Source organism: Leptopilina heterotoma, unplaced genomic scaffold (genome assembly GCF_015476425.1).
Source record: "Leptopilina heterotoma isolate Lh14 unplaced genomic scaffold, ASM1547642v1 Lhet_191, whole genome shotgun sequence".
Lineage (NCBI taxonomy): Eukaryota > Metazoa > Arthropoda > Insecta > Hymenoptera > Figitidae > Leptopilina > Leptopilina heterotoma.
The window spans coordinates 238,149-261,354 of record NW_025110910.1 but is presented as its reverse complement, the minus strand read 5'-3'; the positions used below and the strand labels follow the sequence as shown (position 1 = coordinate 261,354).

At 28.0% G+C, this 23,206-nt stretch overlaps 7 protein-coding genes and 1 long non-coding RNA gene across 10 annotated transcripts; 5 read left to right on the top strand and 3 right to left on the bottom strand.

The window, feature by feature from the left end:
* The first annotated feature begins 1,400 nt into the window (after window positions 1-1,400).
* LOC122500858 lies at window positions 1,401-9,943 on the top strand. The gene is made up of 4 exons (XM_043609987.1): window positions 1,401-1,548; window positions 3,491-3,635; window positions 4,123-6,463; window positions 7,240-9,943. The coding sequence occupies exons 2-4, from the start codon at window positions 3,519-3,521 to the stop codon at window positions 8,637-8,639; spliced, it is 3,858 nt and encodes a 1,285-aa protein (XP_043465922.1). The 5' UTR covers window positions 1,401-1,548; window positions 3,491-3,518; the 3' UTR covers window positions 8,640-9,943.
* Window positions 9,944-9,995: 52 nt separating this feature from the next.
* Window positions 9,996-10,962, bottom strand: LOC122500859. Its single transcript, XM_043609988.1, has 3 exons — window positions 10,814-10,962; window positions 10,415-10,604; window positions 9,996-10,352 (listed from the first exon to the last, which is right to left on the bottom strand). Exons 1-3 carry the CDS (start codon window positions 10,896-10,898, stop codon window positions 10,298-10,300), a joined length of 330 nt encoding a protein of 109 aa, XP_043465923.1. The 5' UTR covers window positions 10,899-10,962; the 3' UTR covers window positions 9,996-10,297.
* A 564-nt stretch (window positions 10,963-11,526) lies between these two features.
* LOC122500856 lies at window positions 11,527-13,404 on the top strand. 2 transcript variants are annotated; one of them, XM_043609985.1, is made up of 4 exons: window positions 11,527-11,665; window positions 11,902-12,145; window positions 12,484-12,718; window positions 12,993-13,404. In XM_043609985.1, the coding sequence occupies exons 1-4, from the start codon at window positions 11,546-11,548 to the stop codon at window positions 13,129-13,131; spliced, it is 738 nt and encodes a 245-aa protein (XP_043465920.1). In that variant the 5' UTR covers window positions 11,527-11,545; the 3' UTR covers window positions 13,132-13,404. The 2 variants fall into 2 exon arrangements, with proteins under 2 accessions (XP_043465920.1, XP_043465919.1); XM_043609984.1 differs by having other exon boundaries at window positions 11,560-11,665; window positions 11,774-12,145.
* Window positions 13,405-13,681: 277 nt separating this feature from the next.
* LOC122500857 lies at window positions 13,682-14,635 on the bottom strand. Its single transcript, XR_006301518.1, has 3 exons — window positions 14,475-14,635; window positions 14,041-14,232; window positions 13,682-13,891 (listed from the first exon to the last, which is right to left on the bottom strand). It is a non-coding gene; the product is annotated as an uncharacterized LOC122500857 (long non-coding RNA).
* Window positions 14,636-16,911: 2,276 nt separating this feature from the next.
* Window positions 16,912-18,752, bottom strand: LOC122500852. Of its 2 annotated transcripts, none has more exons than XM_043609979.1 (2): window positions 18,626-18,752; window positions 16,912-18,538 (listed from the first exon to the last, which is right to left on the bottom strand). In XM_043609979.1, exon 2 carries the CDS (start codon window positions 18,247-18,249, stop codon window positions 17,431-17,433), a length of 819 nt encoding a protein of 272 aa, XP_043465914.1. In that variant the 5' UTR covers window positions 18,250-18,538; window positions 18,626-18,752; the 3' UTR covers window positions 16,912-17,430. The 2 variants fall into 2 exon arrangements, with proteins under 2 accessions (XP_043465914.1, XP_043465915.1); XM_043609980.1 differs by having other exon boundaries at window positions 18,622-18,724.
* A 50-nt stretch (window positions 18,753-18,802) lies between these two features.
* Window positions 18,803-19,901, top strand: LOC122500855. The gene is made up of 3 exons (XM_043609983.1): window positions 18,803-18,970; window positions 19,098-19,503; window positions 19,805-19,901. Exons 1-3 carry the CDS (start codon window positions 18,931-18,933, stop codon window positions 19,833-19,835), a joined length of 477 nt encoding a protein of 158 aa, XP_043465918.1. The 5' UTR covers window positions 18,803-18,930; the 3' UTR covers window positions 19,836-19,901.
* A 142-nt stretch (window positions 19,902-20,043) lies between these two features.
* Window positions 20,044-21,272, top strand: LOC122500854. The gene is made up of 3 exons (XM_043609982.1): window positions 20,044-20,404; window positions 20,569-20,974; window positions 21,070-21,272. Exons 1-3 carry the CDS (start codon window positions 20,365-20,367, stop codon window positions 21,098-21,100), a joined length of 477 nt encoding a protein of 158 aa, XP_043465917.1. The 5' UTR covers window positions 20,044-20,364; the 3' UTR covers window positions 21,101-21,272.
* Window positions 21,273-21,409: 137 nt separating this feature from the next.
* On the top strand, window positions 21,410-23,076 carry LOC122500853. Its single transcript, XM_043609981.1, has 3 exons — window positions 21,410-21,719; window positions 22,187-22,592; window positions 22,980-23,076. The coding sequence occupies exons 1-3, from the start codon at window positions 21,680-21,682 to the stop codon at window positions 23,014-23,016; spliced, it is 483 nt and encodes a 160-aa protein (XP_043465916.1). The 5' UTR covers window positions 21,410-21,679; the 3' UTR covers window positions 23,017-23,076.
* The last annotated feature ends 130 nt before the right edge of the window (window positions 23,077-23,206 follow it).

Here is a 23,206-nt window from a genome sequence, read left to right as displayed (position 1 = left end):
AAAGTTTTGGCCAATAAAAATAATATTTAAACTCCTCCTATTTACAAAAAGCAATTTTTTGATTCGTTGCCTTATTTAAAAAAATGGTGAATATATTTCATTTTTTTTAAATATAACATTTAGTCTCAACCCCCTAAAAAGAAAATATAAACCTTTGGCCACTAATAATAATATTTAAACTCCTCCTATTTACAAAGAGCAATTCTTTGATTCGTTGCCTTATTTAAAAAAATGGTGAATATATTTCATTTTTTAAAAATTTAAAATTTAGTCTCAACCCCGTGAAAAGAAAATAAAAAGTTTTGTCCTAGAAAAAAAATACCTCTCCGGTTTTTTTCAATATAGAAAAGAAAAAAGTATGTTTTGCCGATTCTAAAGGTCGACTGAAATTTTACGTGGAATTGCCCATATACAAAGAATTATAATTGTTTTCAAAAAGTTTTATAATAAATCGTGCATAAATGTTAATCATGAATATTAAATCAATATTTTCTATAGTTGACTCTTTAGTTTTCTTGATAATTTGGTCTATTTTAATAGTATTTAATTAAATTGTAAATTAAATATTCAGACGATTCAGACAAGGAAATCGTGAGTATTGCCACCTAGCGTGTGTTGAGCGCGGCTACCTTTCTCTACACTCCATGTTATCGACACTTTACATTGGTAGAAAAAATTATTACTTTAATTAATGTTTTTATTGTTAATATGCAACAATTAACAAAACTATATAATGAATTAAATACATTACATATCAAAGAATATATATTGATTGCTTTTTTTAGCATTTGATTCTTATTTTCATTACAAATTAATAAATTTCACACACTATTTCAACTGTCACATTAGCACTTTTACACTTTACACATTAATATTTAATTATTTACAACATAATTTACCCTAAATGTTGGATAAATTTACACTTTAATACTCCATTTATTATTTTCAATAGTTTATTTCAACATTCTATGCTCTTTTATTGAATTTTTCGACCAATTACCGAACGTATACCGAACGTCTACCGAATTCAGTAGATATTCAGTGAAACCCGCCCGCCAGGGAAGGAAAAGTATGGATTTAGTTACTAGTATTCAATACTTTTTGCAAAACTTTTTGAAGAGTTGAGTCCGATGAGGGTAATGGTTTTATTGCGAAATATTTTAATTATTGAAAATAAATGTTTAAATTAAAAATTTTCATCTGAATTCCATAAATTTTTTCTATTTATCTATTTCCAATATTTTTTAACCTCGAAGAATTTGTAAATTACTTTTTCGTGAAGTCGCCGTTAATGTTAAAGATATAGAAACAATTTTTCCATATACGCGCATATAAATTTCTTTACTTTTAATATTTTCAAATGATCTGTAGTTTTTCTATTGGTTAATAAAACATAAAATAAAATCTTATTTTAAGTTTATCACGTTTTGTAAAATTATAAATTATTTCTGAACGCAATATTCAATACTTTGCAAAAGGACTGTAAACATTGAGTAACTTCTGGCAGATAGGCTGATTTTCCGGACACCGTTCTTCTGTTAAAAAAAGGTAATATTATATTATATTAAAATATACACCATTCTGAAGATTTATTTAGTTTTACCAAAAATTTAATAGCTGAAACAAAATATCAAAGAATTTCATAATTTTAATAGACCTTTTCATCTCGAATAATTTTTTAATAATAATAACTTCTGGTCGGTCATATTCAAATTCCCCATGTTAATACATGGTGAATTTTTGAATATGACCGACTATCATGGCGGACTGAGATTGCGCATTCTTCATTTCCTATTCGAGATGAAAAGGTCTATACCATATACTTTGGAAGTATATATGCGTTTTTTAATTCCTGAAACTCTCCTTTTAATAAACAATATTTTTATATCTATATAATAATAATAATAATAATAATAATAATAATAATAATAATAATAATATATATAAATAAAATTCAAGTTTTGTCTGTATATATTCCTTAACCCTTTGAGAGGCACATTATTCATATGGACGGATTTTCTTTACATCTCAAGTCTTAATATTTTTGAGGTTGCTGATTACGAATTTGAAGTTAGTTTTCAAAAATTCAAAATGGCGGATTCGTAATCAGCGACCCCAAAAACCCCGGAGTAACAATTTTCAAGCGAATCCAAGCAATTGCATGGAGTCTATTAAAGCAATCCAAAAACACACATTTTTGGTGTCTTCAACCCCATTTTCTGAAAAAAAAATTTATTTTTTTTTATTTTATGGATATGGGTCTTGTAGTTCACATTACAAGCTTTAATTTAAGACCTTGTGGAAGTCTCTAACACGTCAGGTTAAAGAGAACAAAAATTTTGAAAATCCTCAAAAAAGCGTTTTTGGGGTTTTTACCCCCACTTTTCTCAAAATCCTGACGTGATGGGCAATTTTGGAAGTCGGGATCGTGTTCAGCGTCCAAAAATACATAGGAAACCATTCCACTTTCTCATAAAAAACGTAAGTCTTGTTTTGTTGACCTGTGTAATTTATGAATTTTTTTAAACAATAGGAATTTTTTAACATGATGTAGGTTACATATTTTTAAAGCCTTATTCTTCCTAAACAGATCGCACTAAATTTGACTCCAAAATATTAATTTTCGTCAAAGATATTGAGGTTTTTGTAGGTGGGACGTATACGTCTCACTCATAAGTAGTAAAAGTTACAAAAATACTATTAAAAAAATTCTGCATATCTGTTTGTACGTGAAAAATAAAATGCTAATTCGTTTGTAATATTTATTAATAAAATTAATAAAATAAAAGATAGAAAAATAAATGAAGAAAATTATATAAAATATAAATAAAAAATTATATATAAATTACAATAAAAAATTATATAAATTACAAAAAAAAAAATAATATCAAAAGAAGTAATAGTAACACAAGGACAAAAATTTAAGTATTTAAGATATATATAAGTAAAAGTGAATCCATTTCAAATCACGCAGGCTGACTCGCTTCAAGTCGTAAATACACCTGTCGATAAAATATGTTATGTAATATGGAAAATAAAAATTCTTTAATATAGTTTTACTGTTTTAAAATTTTTCTAAATTTTTAGTTAGAAAAATATTCAAAAATCTTAGAATATAACTTTTACGAAATAAAACTATAGTAAACTATTTTTCGAAGAGTATAGTTTGCAAGTTTTATTTCGCAAATGTTATGTATACAATTAAATTATAAATATTACTTTTTTCATTCGGAAATTCTTTTATGAATACAAAAACATATTTTTTACAAAATTACGTATGGATTTCAAAATCTATCAATTTTTAGAAAAAAATAATAATTCAAAAAAGGTCAAAATATTTTCTGAACAATTTTTTTCTGACCATTGAATTGCTTCAGTTTTTAATATAAATTTTTTATTTTAAAATAAATAATTTCATGAAGAAATACTATTTCACATTCTAAATATTTGAAATTGCATTTCTTATGTTTTCATTTATATTTTCTAACAGTCAGACAATCAGAAGCAGGAAGTAAAAAATGAATCTTGGAAAACAGTTTTCTGTGACACTCCTTCTAGGAGTAGTTATTGGTTTTACAGCTTTCGTCTATGGAAAAAATTCAAAGAAAAAATTTGATTACTATCTCGATCCTTCTGTAAATATATTTTGAATATAATTTTTTTCTTAGTAAGAAATAGATAGATATAATTTTGCTTCCTTATGGATTTTACATAAAATATATTGTCATATAAATATATATAACTAAATATGAGACGCGCTCCCAAGAAAGGTACCTAAGAAGCAAACGAATTGTAGGTTAGGTTCGTGTTAGATTTATCTTGCGATTAAAAGTTTATTTTTAATTATTTAAATTTGAAACCAATTGTCATTGAATATTTTTGGATATAATATGAAGACTTGAAGATCAATAATTTTTAATTAATAATTGATTCTCTTTCTGTATTTTTAATCAAAAAATTAAAAACATAACCTCAAATTTTTTTGCTTCTTTGGTATCTTTCTTCGGAGAGTGACACATATAATTATTATATTATCTGTGATTATTATTTTATGTAGAAGAATAAAAAACAATTATATTCTTATTTTGTTGCAAAATTAAAATATGAATTCATTTATTTTAGAAAATATGCGATGAAACCGAAAATGCTGAGTTTATTTCAATTATGAAAAAAACAACAAACGATATAGTTAGCTTCGTTCCTGGCAGATTTATAGTACTGACCGATTCAAAAACAAATATGAACGCGAATTTGCGACAAAAATTAGAAGAAGAAAAAGCAATGTTCTTACAATTTCACAGAACATTTAATATTGATATTCAAGAAACATTCGGCACTGCAGTAATTTTGAGTAGAGTAAATGATGGGATTGTGTTTCTTATTCATGCTGATAGTATTGATAGTGCTGTGAACATTTACGAGAATATTACATATATTGTCCCTCTCTCTATATCTTCAAATAGAAAAATTGCTTTTGCATTAACACTTTCGGAAAATAAGGATATTAGAGGACCCATGATAAAGAAACTTGAAAATGTAGCAAATACAGTGCAAAGAAGGGAAATTTTTTTTTCAGTACAAACCATAAGGGAGAATAGTAATTCACTGATAGCTATTTTTACTAAAGACTCCTCTACAAGTGACGTTAATGATTTTCTTGCACCTTTCCTTATTAAAGAATATACAATGGACAGTCGTTTACATGATAGAAGTTTCAATTTCAGTGAACATATGCAACAAGTGTTAAATTGCGGTGTAGAAACAACTCAGAAAAAAGTAACTTCAGGTATGAAAAACTTAACGAATAGTATATTAAATAACATCGAACATCGACATTCTAATCAACAATCATATAACGAAAGTATTCTAAAAGATTTACTTAATTGTATTAGGAAAGTAGCTACATTGCCATTGATGCAACTAAATTCTGCAAAAGATTATTTTTTAAATCTAGATATCTGTAACTATAATCATTACACTGAAAAACTTAAAACGGAAATAAATTTTACTGGACTGGAAAGACAAACTATTGATTCAATATATCATTTTGTCGACAATTCTAAATTTAATGAAGCAATGGAAGAGTGGAAACAAGTTTTGAAACATTTTCATCTGAAAGATAATATAAAAAACCAGTCTAGTGATAACGTAAAACAGATTTGCGATGTTAATGGAAATGAATGTACACTAAGAATTACGGGTATTGTCATCAAAGTGAGCGATTTAAAACTGAATAACTGCAGTGTGAACCCGAAGGTAATTGAAGTATTTGCAACTAAAAGGGTAATTATAAACAAAGATATTATACTGATTGGAAAAGAAATTCAAATGGTTATCATAGCCCCAATATGGGAGGTGGATACAATCTACAGTGATGTAGAAATTTCAGGATATAGAGTAATTAACTTGAGTGGTGAAAATGGAAAAGATGATAATAAAAGACAAGCAAATAATGGTACAAAAGATGGAAACAAAAATGGTGCACACGGTCGAGCTGGTCTACCAGGAGGACCTGCTGGAAGTTTCTATGGAATTGCAGACAAAATTATCAACGCTGAGAAGCTTAATATTTTAGTTGATGGAGGTAGAGGAGGAAATGGACAACATGGTGGAAATGGGGTTGAAGGAGCTAATGGCCTTACATATAACGAAAAACCGGGACTACAATGTCCACCAAAATCAATAGCAATAGGATGGAATTCTTCTCAAGTGGAACGTCCTATCCATTCTTCTGCAATATTTAATGCACCTGCAATTAATCAAAATACTTACAAGTATAAGATACTTGGAAAGGGTGGAAGAAAAGGAGGAAGTGGAGGTAATGGAGGTATTGGAGGCATTGGGGGACAAAAGGGTTTTGTCACAATTGTGGAATTATCAAGTCAAAATAGAAACCAATATCAATTCTCTGAATTGGATGGTGAAGTAGGTTCAAATGGTACAGGTGGAAAGTCTGCTTTAGGTGGTAAGAATGGTAAAAATGTTCTAGTTACTTTTTCATGTTTATTAGACGACTCTAATAGAACCCCGCAAATTGTAAAACGAACAAACCTATCAGACTACACTGGAATGGCTGAAATAGGATTAGACGGGGAAAACGGCACCAGTTTAAAAAGAAATGTAGAAGTTGAACGTTTACAAACTGTGAACATTTTTCCAAGATCAGTGAATGAGTATAAAATGTTCCTCAGGCCACATTTATCTGAATCTAAATCAACAGAAGAATGGTCCTTTTATAATCACTTAAATACTCACGAAAATATTACAAAAGTGTACGATCCCTTCAGCTTAGTTAATGATTTTATAGGACTAGAAAAGCACTTTTTTTCCTTAAATAAGAAAATCAACTTTACATCTTCTTACGAACAATTAAAAAATCGAATTGATACATATAAGAACCATCTTAGCAAAAAAAGTGCAGAATACTTAAGAATTATTAACGATTTAGCAGAAGACGTTAATAGTAAGTGACAATTTTTAAAATATGCCGTGTATAATCGAATAATTCGATTCAAATATTATTTATCAAAAATAATTAAAATCCTGCAATGAATTTTAAAATTTATGAAAATAATTAAAATTTTACCAAGAATTTTTTATTAAAATTTTTCTAAAATAATCGAATTTTATTCAAGTTTATAAAAATAATTGTATTTCAGTGAAGAATTTTATTATTTATTAAAAATAATTGAATTCTTGAAAACTTTGTTAAATTTTTTTAAATAATTAAATTCTTGCGACGAATTTTATAAAAATTTTTTTAAATAATTGATATTTTTCAAAAAATTTCATGAAATTTTTGTATTTTAATTAATTTAATTCTTGTGAAAATTTTATTACCTACTTATGAAAATAATTGAATAATTCTTTCGAAGAAATTTATTAAAAATTGAATTTCTGTGTTTCCCAAGAATTTTATTATTTATTAAAATTGTTCTAAAATATAATTGAATTTCGATGAAGAATTTTATTATTTATAAAGATAATTGAAATTTTGACGAGAATTTTTAAAAATTTTTTATCATAATTAAAATTTTGCAAAGAATTTTTTAAAAAAAATTTTTTATTTATTTTTGAAAATAATTAAATTTCTGGAATCATTTGTAATTTTTTCAAATTTCGATTTTTTTTAGTCAGACTTTTCCCTGACACTTCCCTGACTTGTGGCAAACCTGTTATTGCATATATGAGACCCTAGAAAATAATTAAAAAATTGTTAACAACTTTTTTCCGTTACAGATCGTCTTGAAGCAGTGAAATCTATTCATTTGCCTTATGCTGTCAATACAGATTTTTTAAAAGAAGATGAGGATCTATTATCACTAGAGGTAACAGACCTAAAAGATTTTAGAAGAACTAAGAACATTTTGTATCAACTAAATGAAAAAATATTTTTACTGGAAGAAAATATGAAAAGTGGTGAACAGGTAATTAAAAACGTGATTTTGAACGCCATCTCTGACATAGAAGAGACACTAGATGAGGATTTAAATTCCTTACTTACCGAAATTATAGAAACGGTGGATGAAATATATGCTAATCAAACAGTATTGGATAGTAAACGACTAACGTTACAGCATACTATGAGACTGAAAGTGTTGTTTGGAATTCTGACAGTTGGTTGCGGAGCCTTGGGAGTAATAAATCCAGCATTAGGTTTTGTAGCCGGTGTAGCAGTATCTGCCATTACAGTATTAGACGTAAAGACAGCTGAAGAAAGAGATGAATTTATCACTGTTTTGCCAAAAGCTGTTGAGAATTTTGCCAAACAGTCAGATGATTATTTCAAAGAATTGGAGAAAAAACAAGAGCAGGTACTTCAAGAGCAAGAAAAGTTTATCAATAGAGAAATACAGCTTGCAACAATTCATGAAAAAAATATTATAAATAATGTATGGGGCCTAACAGAGGATTATAGAAAACTCAAAAACTTTGATAAGTTAGTAAGTAATTCAGGATATCATATGAAGAAAATATATGCTAAAGAAGAAGAAAAATTAAAAGATTTATTAAAAAAATTGAAAAAGTCAGAGGACAAGCAAGATTCAAAGAAAATAGACGGTGTTAAAATTGGTATAAGGGTTGCCAAATATTTAAAAGCAACTTCTGAAGCTTTTAAAGCGGGAACGGAAACTGTTACAAGTATTATGAAAGATGGGAAGAAAGTCGATGAAATTGAAGAGGCAATGAATAAAAACGAAAAGGCGATTAAAAAACTTTTTTTAATGGAGGAAAACATTTACGATAGTGTGAAACCTCTGTTAAGTACTATGCAAAACAATTTAGGTAATATTGAGCGTAAAGTAAAGAATATGAATCAGTTTGAACAAGCAATTGCAAAATGGAACGTCACCAGAACTATTGAGGATATAAAGTTGACTTTACATAACGCAACTGAAAATTTAAAAACAGGCGAGAAAATAGAAAGATCATTCGGTATACTTACCAAGGCATTTGATTTATTGTTCGAGGTGCATAGATTATTACTACAAAGTAAAGAGAAACAAAAAGATACAATTGATCAGACTATTCTTCACATTGCCCATGATAGTATTTTTGGGGTTAGTGATTATCATTTAAGATATGCTTTATCAGAATTAGAGGTTGTGAAAATGTCCAACTACGTAGCTGAAACATAACATAAATGGTTTGCAGCTTTTAAACAACATGCTTTTCCGTATTATGGAGAAAAATTGGATAAATTGCAAGACTTAGATGAATATAGTGAACGTGGAATTACCAAATTTTCAAATTATGCCGTGAATAATATCAATTATCTAATGAAAAATTCTCATTCAAATATATTTACCGACCAAAAACGTAAAATACTTGTGAATGGTTTAAATTCTTCAGATGAGCGATCGAGATTTTCTTTCTACACTTGGAGAAATGATGAAAGACATTCTGAAATATACTACATTCTAGCTGGCAAGGAAGTGATATTAATTGCAGACATTCGATATGGTAATTTTGATGCAGAAGCCATAAAATTCAATCGTGTTAAATTATTGTTTACCACTAATTCTTCTGAGCAGCAAGAGAAACTAAATAGTGAGTTAAAGAATTTTGATGTAAAACTTACACATCTTGGAAATTCCAAATATAACTATAGTAAGACTATGTATGAAATGAAGAATTCCCGAACAGTTTTAACATTCAATTATGATGCAAATGATACAATTAAGGAAAATCATTTGGTAACAAGGTTGTCTGAAGGACCGTATCTATTAAGTCCTTATGCAGCTTATACTGTTCAGCTTCTACCAATTCAGAAAGATCGTAAATTTGATTCTTTAACAAAATTTACGGATTTTGTTAATTTGGAACTCATTGGTAATGCTGAATATACTACAACAGCTGATTGCGATCCAAAATGTGTAGAAGCTATGCAAAAATATTATTCACTTGCCACTGATGATTCTGCTTATTATATTGTTGGAAATGATTGCTATCCCCTATTACCGGGAACGTGCAGTGGTGATGATATAAACGGATAATTATACCTGTTTTTCAACGTTTACTACTTTTAAATATTTACTAGTTTTGTGTTTTTACACGCACCTATGTTTAGTTTGTCTAATATTTTACTACGGGTTTATTAAAGATCCAATTTGAAAAGTTTACAGCATGTCTGCTAACTCTTCTTGTACTAACTTCTTCTGTAATATGTATATTAAAAAAATTTAGAAAACTTTTATTCCACACATAATGTTTAAAATAGTCTGAAGGTTGACAAGAAGTGTTGCAGATGCTCTGTAAATTTTTATGAGTGAAAAAAAGTTTATTATTAAATATGTTTTTAAAGATTGTAATCAGCTTAACACTTAAACTTATCAAAGTTTAACGTAATCGTATTGTTCAGTCTTTTTCTGTTTTGAATAAAATTAAGTTTGCTTCTGTAACATTACTGTTTGAAATAAAATTTATTAATTGTGACAATAAATACTTTTCTTATTTCTCAAGCAAAAAATATTTCCACATTAACTTTGCAGCAATGCAATACAATTTCTTTCACATTTTCATAATTTTACTCTTGTCAATAGTTTAAGTTTTATTAATTATTAATTTAATTTTTATTTAATTATTAAGTAATTAATATAATAATAATTGTTTGTTACGTGTAAAGTACATACCTAACAGTGGTTTTCATTAGTTTTCATTTTATTAACACAACAGTAGGTGAGACATTATCAAATGTTTACAACTTTTCGTATTATGTCTGTAACTTGTGTACACAACATTAAAATCATAATATTTTATTATTTTCTTTCTATTAAAAGCGTTTTTTTATATTATTTTAACAAAAAGTTAGTCCTAAATATGTAGGATCGAAGGCTGACAGATAAGTAGCTCTGAAATAAAAAACATTTTTTGTACAGTGAATTCACTATAGATAAAAGCATAAAGAACTTACCGCACATAATCCTTGATGTGCACACAACCAAGTTCATAAGCACACTTATAATTAGGACAACACTCTTTAGAATTACTACATCGTCCATTCGTCTTACACTCATTTTTTACATGTCTCTTGGCTGAAATTACTCTACCATAATCATTGTTGTCGTGAAACTCATTTTCTTCACTGACCAGAGATGTTTTAGCTAAAACATAATAAATTTTAGAATTTTAACAAAAATTCTAATTTTACAGTTAATTTAAAATCATTTTATTGTAATAATCTTTTATAATAATCTTTATCATTCATTAAACTAAAACAAAAGTTGACTGAATTTGGTAAATAAGTATAAAATATTTTAAAATAACTTTTGGGTACATTTGTTTTATGAGATAAATTTTTTTCAACACGTACCTTCATCTGCTTCCTGTCCATAAGTAATTACAAGAAAGATACAAATAGTTAAAATGAAAAATGTGAAACTTTTTTTACAAAACATTTTTATTTGTTCTTGCTTTGTTTGTTTTTTTTTTTTGAGTTCTTATGTCGAATTCACAATAGTGCTTCTATTTAAATGCAAAATTGATTACAATAAAGCAATCAAAAGATAATGTGTATTAAAAATAAAAATTGAAATTCAATTTGCATGCTTTTGTTGTTGATTTAATTATTTTTCTATTATCACTTACAGAAGATTAAATCTTTTATAACCTATTAATTCTATTACGTTTAACAATTAATATCAATTATCATATTTTTCTAATGACCTGCCCCTACATTTTATTTTTCAATTTCGTTTCCAATTCAATTCAATTCTTTTATTAACATTACTTGACATCATTTCTTAACAGTAATAGATAAATAAAATTTGAAAAAAAACTTAACTATACTATCATCATGTATAGAATTAAATTTTTGATGCAATTTATAATATGAAGAAACTTTAAATACAAATGTGTATCAATTACATATAGAACTCTTTCTTCAATATATGATTATTGGAAAAAGATAATTTTTAAAAGTAGGTCAAAATAGAAAGTCTGCTTGAAATATAAACAAAATTTAAGTTGATTTATAAACTTGAAAAAAAATGTCAAATGTCATCACTAATATTCATAACACAGATATCAAATTAGGAAATTGATAATGAGTTCCTCCTACACTCGTAACGTATATACAAAATGTAAAATTGTCAGTTTCATTTCGCTTTTTCAAGCGAACCAACTATGGAAAGTTCTTTTATCCTGTATCTCATTATTTCATTCAGTAAGTTTTGTTTATTTATAAAATATTTTCAAGAATTATTTTCATAAAATTAATTACTTTTTTAATTTTTATTAAAATTTCATTAAAATGAATAATATTTTTTTTTAGATTGTTTTATTTTATCTGTGTGTCGTGATGATCGTGTTTTATATCCAAATTTTCAAATTTCATTGAGTCAATTTCGAAAGAATTGCAAACGAAAGAATTTACTGCCAGCAATTGTTAATATTCAACAGGAATATGCAAATGTTTTAAATGAAATCTCAGAGGATTTACTTTTGAAAATTTACTACAAGGAGACAAATAGCAATATTATAAATAACGCTATTGAACATTTTTGCAACAATAATACAAATTTAAATTATTTATTGTACAATGCCGCCGATAAAATGCTTGGATGTTTGGATAATTCGGAAAATGTTGACGCACAAAGTTTGAAGCAAATGATGTTGAGTAAAATTTGCAATGATCAAGCAATACGTAAGTGGAGTAATTTTCCAAAACTTATTTTTAATATTAAATAATTTAAATTATTCATTGAATTAAAAAAAAAAAAAAAAAAAATTACTTTATTAAATAATTAAATTATTAAATATTTTAATTTACATTATTAATTATTATTGTTAAACGTTTTGTTCAATTCTGTTTTTTTATTTTTTTAAATAAAAAATACTTTTTAATAAAATACACATTAAATTAAAAAAAAAATTTTTTAAATAATAAATAAATTTTAATAAGTAATAAATATTTTTGTAATTAAATAAATTAAAATAAAATTATAAACACTGAAAAATATTGAATTGAGATAATTTTCTTAGGACTGTTCTATAATATGGGTTTTTATTATAATTCAATGAGAAGTTGCTTTTGGGAGGTGGCAAAAAATATTTCGCAATGCTTTATAGAACAATGTGATCATCGCTTATGGCGTATTGCAGAAAATTGTGAATGCGTTGGAGCAAATTGTTCTCTATGTAATGAAATCTGTTATGACCCTTTTTACAATAATATTCTTCTGTACGCTCCAATCAATTTCAGTCAAAAGGAATGCGAGTAAGTTATATGTATAATTAAAAAAAAACTGACCTACATAAATACATACTTTAATTTTCCATCATTTCGAATTACGAGAAAACATTTGATTCATCATTTGTTTAATTTTACCAAATTTTATTCACTTATTCAAACAAGAATTTTTTTTTTTTTTTTTTTTTTTTTTTTTTTTTTTTTTTTTTATAGTAAAAACTGATTTTTTGTTAATTTAATAACAAATAACGTTAAATATAATTAAATATAATGTTAATTTAATAAAATGTTTTATTTTTAGTGATCTGCACAGAAGGGTTAATTGTCAACTTGATGTAGTGAAACACTGCGCAACGTCAGTTGTAAAACTTTCGTATGAATTGATTTACAGTTTAGAAAGGGTGCCACATTGTAGATCCAAAGTTCCAGATTGGCATTAGATTTTTATATTTAAATTTTTTTTTAAGGGATTTCGTCCAGATATAGACAGACAAACAAAGTCGATATTTTAGGATTTTTTTCTGAGAAAACTATTGAGTATTTCAATTTAAAACTTAATGTACATATAAAGGGTACATTGAACTTTATTTTGACATATTTTATATGTGGAAATAATTTTTTTTAAAACTTTTATAAAGAATTTTCGGGAGCTAATCCGAAGGACTGGACAATAAAAGCATTATTTATAAAATAAAACTTTATTTTTGAAAATATTTCATCAAGTGTTATTTATTTTATTATATCATCAGTAGAATTAGAATTACAGTTGGAATTTACATATAGCAAAAAATTTACATATTTTTAAAGTCGATAAGCACTTTATTATTTGTTTATTTTTTAATGTGCATAGCTAACAGAGATTTTTATTAGTTTTTGTTTTTATTAACGTTACAGCAGGTAAGACACATTAGTAAATATTTACAATTTTTGATATTATCGTCTGTCACTTGTGTACACAATGATACAATCATAACATTATTTTACTATTTCCTTTTTGTTAAAAGTGTTTTAAATTTATTATTTTACCAAAGTTAGTCTATGTCATATTTTTACAGTTTTTATTTATTTTCAATATTCATATTATTTAATTTGTCAATGATATATGCTGTAGTAATAAAAAAAGACTGCGACTGGTTTATATTCACTTTCCCATATATATATATATATATATATATATTACCGTAGAAGAAAGGAATATATCTGAAAAATAATATTTTTTGAACATCAATTTTTTAACAGAAAACTATTCCACTATAGGGGAATTGTGAATGAAGGTAAATGTGGAATTTTTTTTATAATATATTTTTTATTTAAAAAAAAATGAATAGGAAATTATTTAAGGAACCTACCGCACATAATCCTTTATTGTGGTGTACAACCAAGTTCAGAAATACATTTATGATTGAGACAACACTCTGAAGAACTACGACATGGTCCCTCTTTCTTACACGCATCTTCTGCTTGTCTCTTAGCTGAAATTAATCTACCAAAATCATTATTGTCGGAAAATTCATTTTCCTCACTGACCAGAGAAATTGCAGCTAAAACATAGTCAATTTTTTTTTCTTACTATAACTTCTTTTTCAATAACCTAATTCTCGAACTTTATTATAATGTAAAACATTTTCAAAAAGATAAACTTTATCTTAATCCACCCACATAAAATCTCTAATACTCATTACCATAAATTATTATTGACTGAATTTGTAAAATAAATATTAAATATTTTTAAATAACTTTTGGATACATTTGTTTAGTGCGATAAATTTTTTTTAACGCATACCTCCATTTGCTTCCTGCCCGTGAGTAATTAGAAAGATACAGATAGTTAGAATAAAAAAAATGAAACTTTTTGTAAAAAACATTTTTATTTGTTTTATTTTTCGAGTTCTTGTGTCGAATTCACAAAAGTGCTTCTATTTAAATGCAACTTTGATTACAATAAACAATAAAGCAATCGGAAGATTCGTCATTGAAAATACAAATTGAAATTTAATTAACATTTGTTTATTTAATTATTTTTTAATTATTACTCACAATGTGATCAGAGGATTGAATCTTTCGTGCTCCATTAATTCCATTACGTTTAACAATCAATCAGTTATGAATTTCAAGTTTCAAGCAATTTATTTTAAACTATAATGAATGAAATTGGTTTTTACACTTGATTTAATCCATATCGGACAGGGATGTAAACAAATTTTATCCAGATATCGGAAGATATTTTTTTTATTTTCACCTAATTTGTGACCAATAAATCCAAATGTGGTTATCTTCTAATAAGTATATTACTTAAATCCGCGATTTGATTACTGGGTTATTAAGAAAAATCCGTCAACTAACAGAATGAATTTATATTTTCAATTTATTTCTATATTACTATTTAATTTTGTCTATTGAAATACCATTTCAAAGAGGAATTGTTATCATCTAAAAAAAAGTGCGGCGCAAAGTTTTAAAACTCAGATAGTTCATGGACGAATTACAAGGATGAGGTCAATGATAGAACCAGGTATTAAATGTCTAAGTATTAAATCATAAATAAAATAATACTCAGGATGACAAAATTAATATTTATCAAATGTTAAATATAATTTAATTAATAAAACACTTTTTTATTTTTAATTGTTTTATTAAATATACAATTCAAAAGGAACATTACTTATGAACACTGGAATTAGTGTGTGTCATTTGTTTGTAAGATATTGGAGTCGTAGGCTTAATAACGACGTTTCGAGCCACGCTGTCCATTGTGAGTTGTGTACGTTCTTTCTCCACCGCGTTGAGGTACTTGTGATCCATGCCTATTATTGTAAGGTGTAAACGTTGGAGGCTTAATAGGAAATTTCGGGGTATACTGTCCAATGCCAGTTGGGTACTTGCTTTGTCCACCGCCTTGGGGTACTTGTGATTTATGTCTATTATCGTAAGGTGTAAACGTTGGAGGCTTAATAGGAAATTTCGGGGTATACTGTCCAATGCCAGTTGGGTACTTGCTTTGTCCACCGCCTTGGGGTACTTGTGATAGATGTCTATTATCGTAAGGTGTAAACGTTGGAGGCTTAATAGGAGGTCTTGGGACATACTGTCCAATCCCATTTGGGTACTTCCTTTGTCCACCGCTGTGTCCTGTGTCCACTTGTGTTCTATTTCTTCCAATGAAAGGCTTCTCCGTTCTAAATGTTTGATTTTTAGGTTGTGGTCCAGGTCCTAAGAAAGGTGCCTGCGTTTTTATTGTTTGGTTTCGAGTCCCATTATATTGAGGTCGAATATTAGTAACTCCTGAATGTACACCAAATTGTGTTGTAGTTCTATTCCCTTCAATGAATGGTCTCCCCATTCCAGATGTTTGATTTTTAGCTAGTGGTCCATGTCCTACAGAAGGTACCTGCGTTCTTATTGTTTGGTTTCGAGTCCCATTATATTGATCTCGAATATTAGTAACTCCTGAATGTACACCAAATTGTGTTGTAGTTCTATTCCCTTGTTTTACAACCGATTTGTTTCCTCGTTCACTGCTAGGTTGTATTTTACTCCCATTCTTATGACCTAACAAAACTGAAACATTTAAGTGCACACTTGTTGACGTTGTATTCTTATTTGTATTCGTTGGTTTTTTGGTTGATTGTATTCCAGTCCCATTAAGTTGATTATTCACATTTATAACTATATTTTTGTTTTCCGATGGTTTATTAATTTGCGTTCCAGAAACACTATTTTGAGGAAGCAGGGATACAACGACACTTGTTTGTGCTATAGTTTTATCATTTTTAGTTGGAACTGTATTGCTTTCTGATTTATTAGTTGATTGTATTCCAGTCGCACTATTTTTCGTTTCCTGATTTAGCACTAAGAAGACTCCTACACCAATTAATGATAAAAGAACAATTCCTGTTAATCCAATAATTAAGTATGAATTATTCAATGTTTTACACATATCACCCGTTTTGTTGGAACTTCCTCAATATGTGTCAAATAGGTAATGGAAAAAATTAATCAGACTTTTCTTTATATACAATAAGGCACTTTATTTTATAATACTACATTTTTTTTGGAAAAATATGGATCAATATAAATAGCAAATATAATTCCGTACTGCTGACGAAATTTATATAAGTTATTATACAATAATACATAAAGTTTCTTTAAATCTTTTTAATTGTTAAAATCCGTGTTGATGTTAAATTATAGTCTAAACATATTTTATCACATCAGATATAAATTTTCGATATTTACGATAATAACACCTAGAAGAATAATAACTGAATACTCGCGCTATTTTAGGCGCGTCCTCTCAATGAGCCAATTCTCACTAAAATGATTAACTGATAAGTATATGATTACATTTAGTAATCGTGGTTTTACTACATTTCCGGAATTTTATTTTTATAACTCTTTATTTAATTGAATTGATGTGACGTTAATTCCGAGACAGGTACAATTGAGTGAGTAATAATTAACCAATTTCCAAAATGATACATCTTAATAATCGGAATGGGATGGGTATGTCAAGGTTTATACATAATATTTCATTTGTGACTTAGAGATTACTGATGACGAATATTTTTAAAGTATTTATTCAATATATTTAATACAAAAGGTTGTGTAAAATACCAACCAAATATAATCCTTAGTAGGTTTTCAATAATATCAATAAACTTATCATATTTTTAAGATGTTACCTATAAGCTGGATATTGAGAGGCGGCTGCGGTTTGAGACTTCAAGTTTTTATGATAGTTATGTCCGATTGCGTAGCGAATTGTAATATGGCTGTGTTCCAAATCTTTGATTATTTGGACCTTGTCTAGGTCCTTGATTTTGAGGACGTTGTTGTCCGTTACCTCTACTGTAAGGTCCAATAGGTCCTTGATTTTGACCACGCTGATTTTGATATCGTACATTGTTCTGTATTTGTGGTCCATATCGTTGATTTTGAGGATATTGTTGTACATATTCTCTATTGTGAGGTCTTATAGGTCCTTGATTTTGACCATGCTGATTTTGATATCGTACATTGTTTTGTAGTTGTGGTCCACGTCGTTGATTTTGAGGATATTGTACATAAACTACGGTGTGAGGATTCTGCATTCCTTGTATTCTATTATTAATATTTCTTCTATTTCCCTGGCTTTGAGATGGTTTTTTTTCACTTCCATTTTTATCACCTAAGTTGACTATTACTTTTACATGCGTGCTAGGTCGTGTTGAATCTTCATGTTCTTGATTAATATCTATTTCTTTTTTTCCTTTCTTAATTGATTGTATTCCACTCTCATTATTTTTAGTTAACACTTCTGAATTTTCTGAATTTTCTCCTGATTTATTACTTGATTGTGTTCCATTCTCCTTAATTTTAGGTTGCTCGGTAGTAACTTCTGATGACTTAGTTATCTCTGTTGTACTTTCATGATTTTTCTTTGATTCTGTTGCAGTTTCTGGTTTATTTGTTGTTGATTGAGTTTCCTGATTTTCTTGATTTTGTGCTATGACTTCTATTTTAATACACGACAAAAGAATAAGTCCTATCAATCCAATAGTTAAATGAAAGAATTTCATTTTTACAAAGATTACTTCTTTAGTTAAAACTTGTTTAATATGTGTCGAAAAAGTAAAAAATTAGTGACGTTATATATGAGACATTTCATTATTATGTTAATGGTTTTTTTTTAGAAAAATTTTTTTTTAGTGGAATAGCAAATATTAGTTATTGCTGATGAAATTTAAATACGTTATTACATCAAATTTCCAAAGATATCTAGTTCTCCAAATAATGTTGTGTTTAAATTTCCTCTTTTTTAGAATAATGACATTGAAAATAAGTGAGAGTGTAAAATACGTGTGGTATCTATTTCCAAAAACAGAATAAATTTAAAAACTTCCTGATCTATTTAGAAGAATATGCCTAAAATTATTTTTTGTTTAACTTACTTACGAGACAATTAGACAGGAAAGTATAGAATTTTCCTCAATTGTTTTATTTACAACGTATTTTTGAAACATAACAGTATATCAGAAAAAATTTCCGTATTTGTTTGCCACGTATGCATAATTTATTAGTGATTTGCAATATGCTTCTGTAAACGTTTTCTTATCAATCTGCAGAGTTTTTGCATTCTAAATACAGTTTATTTAATACGCTCTCCAGTATTCACTTTTATTTTAAAAAGTGTGCATTGTCACATTTATAGCATTTTTTTCGTTTGTGTTTACAAGTTCATTGAAAGTAATAACAAAACCATGAAGAATTTAAATCGTTCCTTGACTTTACTCTTAATAAGTAAGTACAATTTGAAGGAAAATAAATTTTTTACAAATAATTCGAAACTAACGGAGAAGTATTAAAAAATAAGATACAAAATAGTTAAAAAGCATGTTAGAGAAAAATAATCTTGTAATTTTAATAGGTGCTGGAATATTAGTAGCCGCATTGAGATTCATCGAACCTCTGGACGCTATCATACGATCAAAATATGGTGTAACTTTCGGAGACTTTAAGCCAAAATGCGACAGTAAGGGTCCTAATTTATATAATGAACTAGTTGCGCTGCAAACCCAGGAAGGAGAGATTAGATCTCAATTAACGGGGGCTTTAATTGCTAAGGACAGATCAGTGGGACATTTATCAGATAGTGAATTTGAACAATGGATTCAAGATAATTGTATATCAAACGCGAATTTGATTACTATCTCCCAAGTAGCAATAGATAAGGCTCAACTTTGTGTCGATCCTAATCAACGTTTACAGGGAGCAGAGATAAATAAAGCTAAAGATGATTTTCTCAAAGGATTGTGTTGGGCAGTCTCAATATCGTAAGTTATCACCTAATTAGAATTCCCTAAATACTCAACTTTTAATTATTATATTCAACTTCCATTACTTAAATTCATGTAATCAACTATAGAATTATTTTTACTATAATTTGTATTTACAATAACCTATGCTATCAAAAATACTAAAATACCATCAAACCTATTCTGTTCCATTAAAATAAATTCGTATTATTTTTGCCCTAATTCAAAGACAGAGAAATGAATTAGTAAATGAAATTATTTTGAAACACAACATTCTGAAAATTAATTTTTATTTTATAAAATCTTCTTCTGTTTGCAGGGCGAAGTGGGTTATCATGAACAATTTGTGATTCAAGAAAGGAGATCTAACATAAAGTTTTCTGGAACATTTTAAAAAATAAAACTATTAACACATATCGATGCTTGAATATAAAGCTTTGAATTAGTTTTGAAACATTTCTTTTTTAAATGTTCTGTTTTAAAAAAAATAACTTGACGCACAAATCAGATAAAAATTCTACCGAAATGCCTAAAATTACTTTTCGTTTTTAAAAATCAAATTCTTTTATTTAACTTAGACTATTAGACGTGTATCTGATTTTCCTCTAACATTTTAATTTGCAAATTGCAATGTATTTTTCAAAAATTACAGTATTTCTGAAAAAGTTTCCGTATTTATTTGCCACGTGTGCATAATTTATTAATGATTTGCAATAAGTTTTATTTTCACATTATCTTATCTGTGTAACTGAGTTGTTGAATTCTAAACACAGTTTATTTAATGCTCTTCTGCGTTCACTTTGTGGAAAGTGTGCATTGTCATATTTATAACATTTGTCTAGTGTGTGTTTAAAAGTTCATTGAAAGTAATAACAGACAATGAAGAATTTAAATCGTTCCTTGACTTTAATCCTGATAAGTAAGTGCAAGAAAATTTAAATTTATTCAATTCAAACCAAAAGAAGAAGGAATAACTTAAGGATTAAAAACTAAGTTACGAAATAAACTTAGTTTGTAGTTTTTAAAACTAAAAATTAAATGAAGAGCAGGTTAGAGAAGAATATTAAACATAAATTTTTATAGGTGCTGGAATTATTGTTTCCGCATTAAGATTCATAGAACCACTCGATGGAATTATAAGATCAAAATACGGTGTTGGTTTGGGAGACCTAAAACCAAAATGCGATAGTAAGGGACCTAGTTTACATAATGAATTAGTTGACCTACAATCCCAAGAATCAGAGATCAGATCTCAATTAACAGGTGCTTTAATTGCTAAAAACAAAGCAGAAGGACGTTTAACAGATCCTGAATTTAAACAATGGATGCAAGACAATTGTTTATCAAACGCGACTCTGATTACCATTTCCCAAGTAGCAATAGACAAGGCGCAACTTTGTGTCGATCCTAATCAACGTTTACAAGGAGCAGAAGTAGATAAAGCAAAAGAAGAGCTTCTCCAAAGATTATGTGGCGCTGTATCACTATCGTAAGTTCCCACCCAATTAGAACGTCTACAGATTTTTTTACAACAAAAAAATTATTATATTTTAAAATAAAATTTCTTATCTTCTTCTTCCATAGGGCAAAATGGGTCATCATGAACAATTTGTGATTCGAAAAAGAAGTTCTAAATCTTTTCTTCTGAACCAATTTTAAATTAGAAACATTAACACCGAAACTATATTTCAAGATAAAATTTAGATTTCTAAAAATATCTGTTTAAATTACTGTACGACGTCAAAAAATAAATTTGTAAAATAAATTTGTATACTTAACGAATCAAATAGAGGAAAAACTTTCATTATTTGGTGTAAAGATAAATAGAATTACTCATAAAAAGAAAATTACGATTACAAAGTTTTTGTTTTATCAAGTGATGTGTATTTAAATAGCACAGTTGCCTTAAAAAAATTAAAGACAACATTGCGAAATTGCAATTATTATTACTCTATATTCACTTTTTTTTCTCATACATATAAATATCTGTGAGTAAAGTCTTATCAAATTCAGCAATCAGCACGTATAACAGCACATCGTCAGTTAAAAGCAAGCATTTGTCCGGGAACTTATGCATCTATAATTCTGTTCACTGGGGAAACAAAGTGGAAGTTTCAATAATAAAAGAGGAAAACGACTAATTTTTGTTAGTCACAACACAAATTTTCTTCAAAAAAGATTCTTTGTTATAAACATGAAGTTTCTTTTCGTCTTTCTATTAACTCTACTTTCTTGTAAGTACCAAAAAAAATTATATCATCAATTCATTTTTACTAAAAATTAATTGCAAAATTAGTGTTACGTCGGCAACATTCGTATAAATTTTTAAGAATATAAGTGATTCTTTAGTCATTAATTTTTGTGTCTATTGCGTCTACTAACTCAGAAACGATTCAAATTGATTTTTGTTTAAGGATATTATTCATAAGGAATAAAAGAATCATTATTTCATCAATTCAATGGAGTTCGTATTTTTATATTCTTGTCCCTTCCTAATTTTTGGGTTAGTTTTGATAAACTATTTTGTGGGGGACATCACATTAGAAAAACGGATTTTAGAATTAAAAAACAATTGCAAAATTAGAAAGACGGAGTTTAGAATTAAAAAAAATTTTTGAGAAGGCTAATTTTAAAATTCGATGTACCTAGTAACTGAGGAATGATAATTTTTGTGTCTTATGCTAAACAATTTTCCAAATAGGTGCAGAATATATCAGGGGATTAAAATTCGTGAACCCTGTTGTCTACGAGATTCAAGATAGATTTGGATTGACCTGGGATCAATTTAAAGGAAAGTGTGATTCTAAAGGAGCAAATTTATTCCCACCTGTCTCTAATTTGCGTGATAAATATGACTCTGTTTCTGCACAAGTGAAAGCTGATATCTTGAATCGAGCAAGGCAAACCTCCAGTGGAATGACTGAAGCAAAATGGGATCAGCTGATTAATACGAAATGTATTGTTAATTCTGAATTGATCTCTACGTCACAGCAGGCTATTGACAGAATTGTACTCTGTTTGGATAATAATGGTGGATTGAGTGGTCAGCAAAAGGAGCAAGCTAAAAAGGATCTGCTAAAGAAATTTTGCTCCCAGATACGAATGTGGTAAGATGTCATCATTTTTGGGAATTAAATCTATTTAAGAATAGAAAATACGGTAGAGCCATCGTAGTCACGCACAGCGCGCAGGCGGAGAGAGACTGACGACGCGCACGAGCCAAGCGCCGCTTGCCTTCTCCCCACCACTCGCTCTGTAGCAGCGCGTGGAGAGGGAGTAGTGGGGGGAAGGCAAGGTCTATATAAGCGCCGCGCTGAGTCTTTTCGCTCAGTTCGTCTACCGCCTTGGCTCGTGGTGCACTTCTATTTAACAGGAAGCGAGCTCCATCCTAAATGCCTAGCATTCAGTAGAGGAGCCCTTCCCTTAATACAATAAAAGGAGGGGAATTATTTAAGACAACTTTTTTTAATTATTAAACTCCAATTTTATTTCAGGGCCAAGTTCGAGTACGATAATTACAACAGCGGCTAACTGTAAACCGAATACATTTGCAGAAAGTTTGAACTGAAATAAATAAGTCGATTGAATAAACTTTGAATCAAATGTTATTTTCCCTAAATATCTACTTCTCTAAAGTTCTTGAAGTTAAAAAGGTAAAGTAAGAAACAAATTGAATTAATCTAGACAGTTTTTTATAGTCTAAACAGAAAATTCCTTTTTT

What these genes read in the sequence shown, in the direction of transcription:
- LOC122500853 (XM_043609981.1), top strand. Translation starts at nt 21,680, where the DNA reads ATGAAGTTTCTTTTCGTCTTTCTATTAACTCTACTTTCTT. An exon ending in TCTATTAACTCTACTTTCTT is followed by an intron (nt 21,720 to 22,186) that starts GTAAGTACCAAA and finishes TTTTCCAAATAG; the next exon opens with GTGCAGAATATATCAGGGGA. An exon ending in TGCTCCCAGATACGAATGTG is followed by an intron (nt 22,593 to 22,979) that starts GTAAGATGTCAT and finishes ATTTTATTTCAG; the next exon opens with GGCCAAGTTCGAGTACGATA.
- LOC122500852 (XM_043609979.1), bottom strand. Translation starts at nt 18,249, where the DNA reads ATGAAATTCTTTCATTTAACTATTGGATTGATAGGACTTATTCTTTTG.
- LOC122500855 (XM_043609983.1), top strand. Translation starts at nt 18,931, where the DNA reads ATGAAGAATTTAAATCGTTCCTTGACTTTACTCTTAATAA. An exon ending in CTTGACTTTACTCTTAATAA is followed by an intron (nt 18,971 to 19,097) that starts GTAAGTACAATT and finishes TAATTTTAATAG; the next exon opens with GTGCTGGAATATTAGTAGCC. An exon ending in TGTTGGGCAGTCTCAATATC is followed by an intron (nt 19,504 to 19,804) that starts GTAAGTTATCAC and finishes TTCTGTTTGCAG; the next exon opens with GGCGAAGTGGGTTATCATGA.
- LOC122500854 (XM_043609982.1), top strand. Translation starts at nt 20,365, where the DNA reads ATGAAGAATTTAAATCGTTCCTTGACTTTAATCCTGATAA. An exon ending in CTTGACTTTAATCCTGATAA is followed by an intron (nt 20,405 to 20,568) that starts GTAAGTGCAAGA and finishes AAATTTTTATAG; the next exon opens with GTGCTGGAATTATTGTTTCC. An exon ending in TGTGGCGCTGTATCACTATC is followed by an intron (nt 20,975 to 21,069) that starts GTAAGTTCCCAC and finishes CTTCTTCCATAG; the next exon opens with GGCAAAATGGGTCATCATGA.
- LOC122500859 (XM_043609988.1), bottom strand. Translation starts at nt 10,898, where the DNA reads ATGTTTTGTAAAAAAAGTTTCACATTTTTCATTTTAACTATTTGTATC. An exon ending in TGGACAGGAAGCAGATGAAG is followed by an intron (nt 10,605 to 10,813) that starts GTACGTGTTGAA and finishes ATTATGTTTTAG; the next exon opens with CTAAAACATCTCTGGTCAGT. An exon ending in CACATCAAGGATTATGTGCG is followed by an intron (nt 10,353 to 10,414) that starts GTAAGTTCTTTA and finishes TTTTTATTTCAG; the next exon opens with AGCTACTTATCTGTCAGCCT.
- LOC122500856 (XM_043609984.1), top strand. Translation starts at nt 11,626, where the DNA reads ATGGAAAGTTCTTTTATCCTGTATCTCATTATTTCATTCA. An exon ending in TTGCAATGATCAAGCAATAC is followed by an intron (nt 12,146 to 12,483) that starts GTAAGTGGAGTA and finishes TAATTTTCTTAG; the next exon opens with GACTGTTCTATAATATGGGT. An exon ending in TTCAGTCAAAAGGAATGCGA is followed by an intron (nt 12,719 to 12,992) that starts GTAAGTTATATG and finishes TTTTATTTTTAG; the next exon opens with TGATCTGCACAGAAGGGTTA.
- LOC122500858 (XM_043609987.1), top strand. Translation starts at nt 3,519, where the DNA reads ATGAATCTTGGAAAACAGTTTTCTGTGACACTCCTTCTAGGAGTAGTT. An exon ending in ATTACTATCTCGATCCTTCT is followed by an intron (nt 3,636 to 4,122) that starts GTAAATATATTT and finishes CATTTATTTTAG; the next exon opens with AAAATATGCGATGAAACCGA. An exon ending in TTTAGCAGAAGACGTTAATA is followed by an intron (nt 6,464 to 7,239) that starts GTAAGTGACAAT and finishes TTTCCGTTACAG; the next exon opens with ATCGTCTTGAAGCAGTGAAA.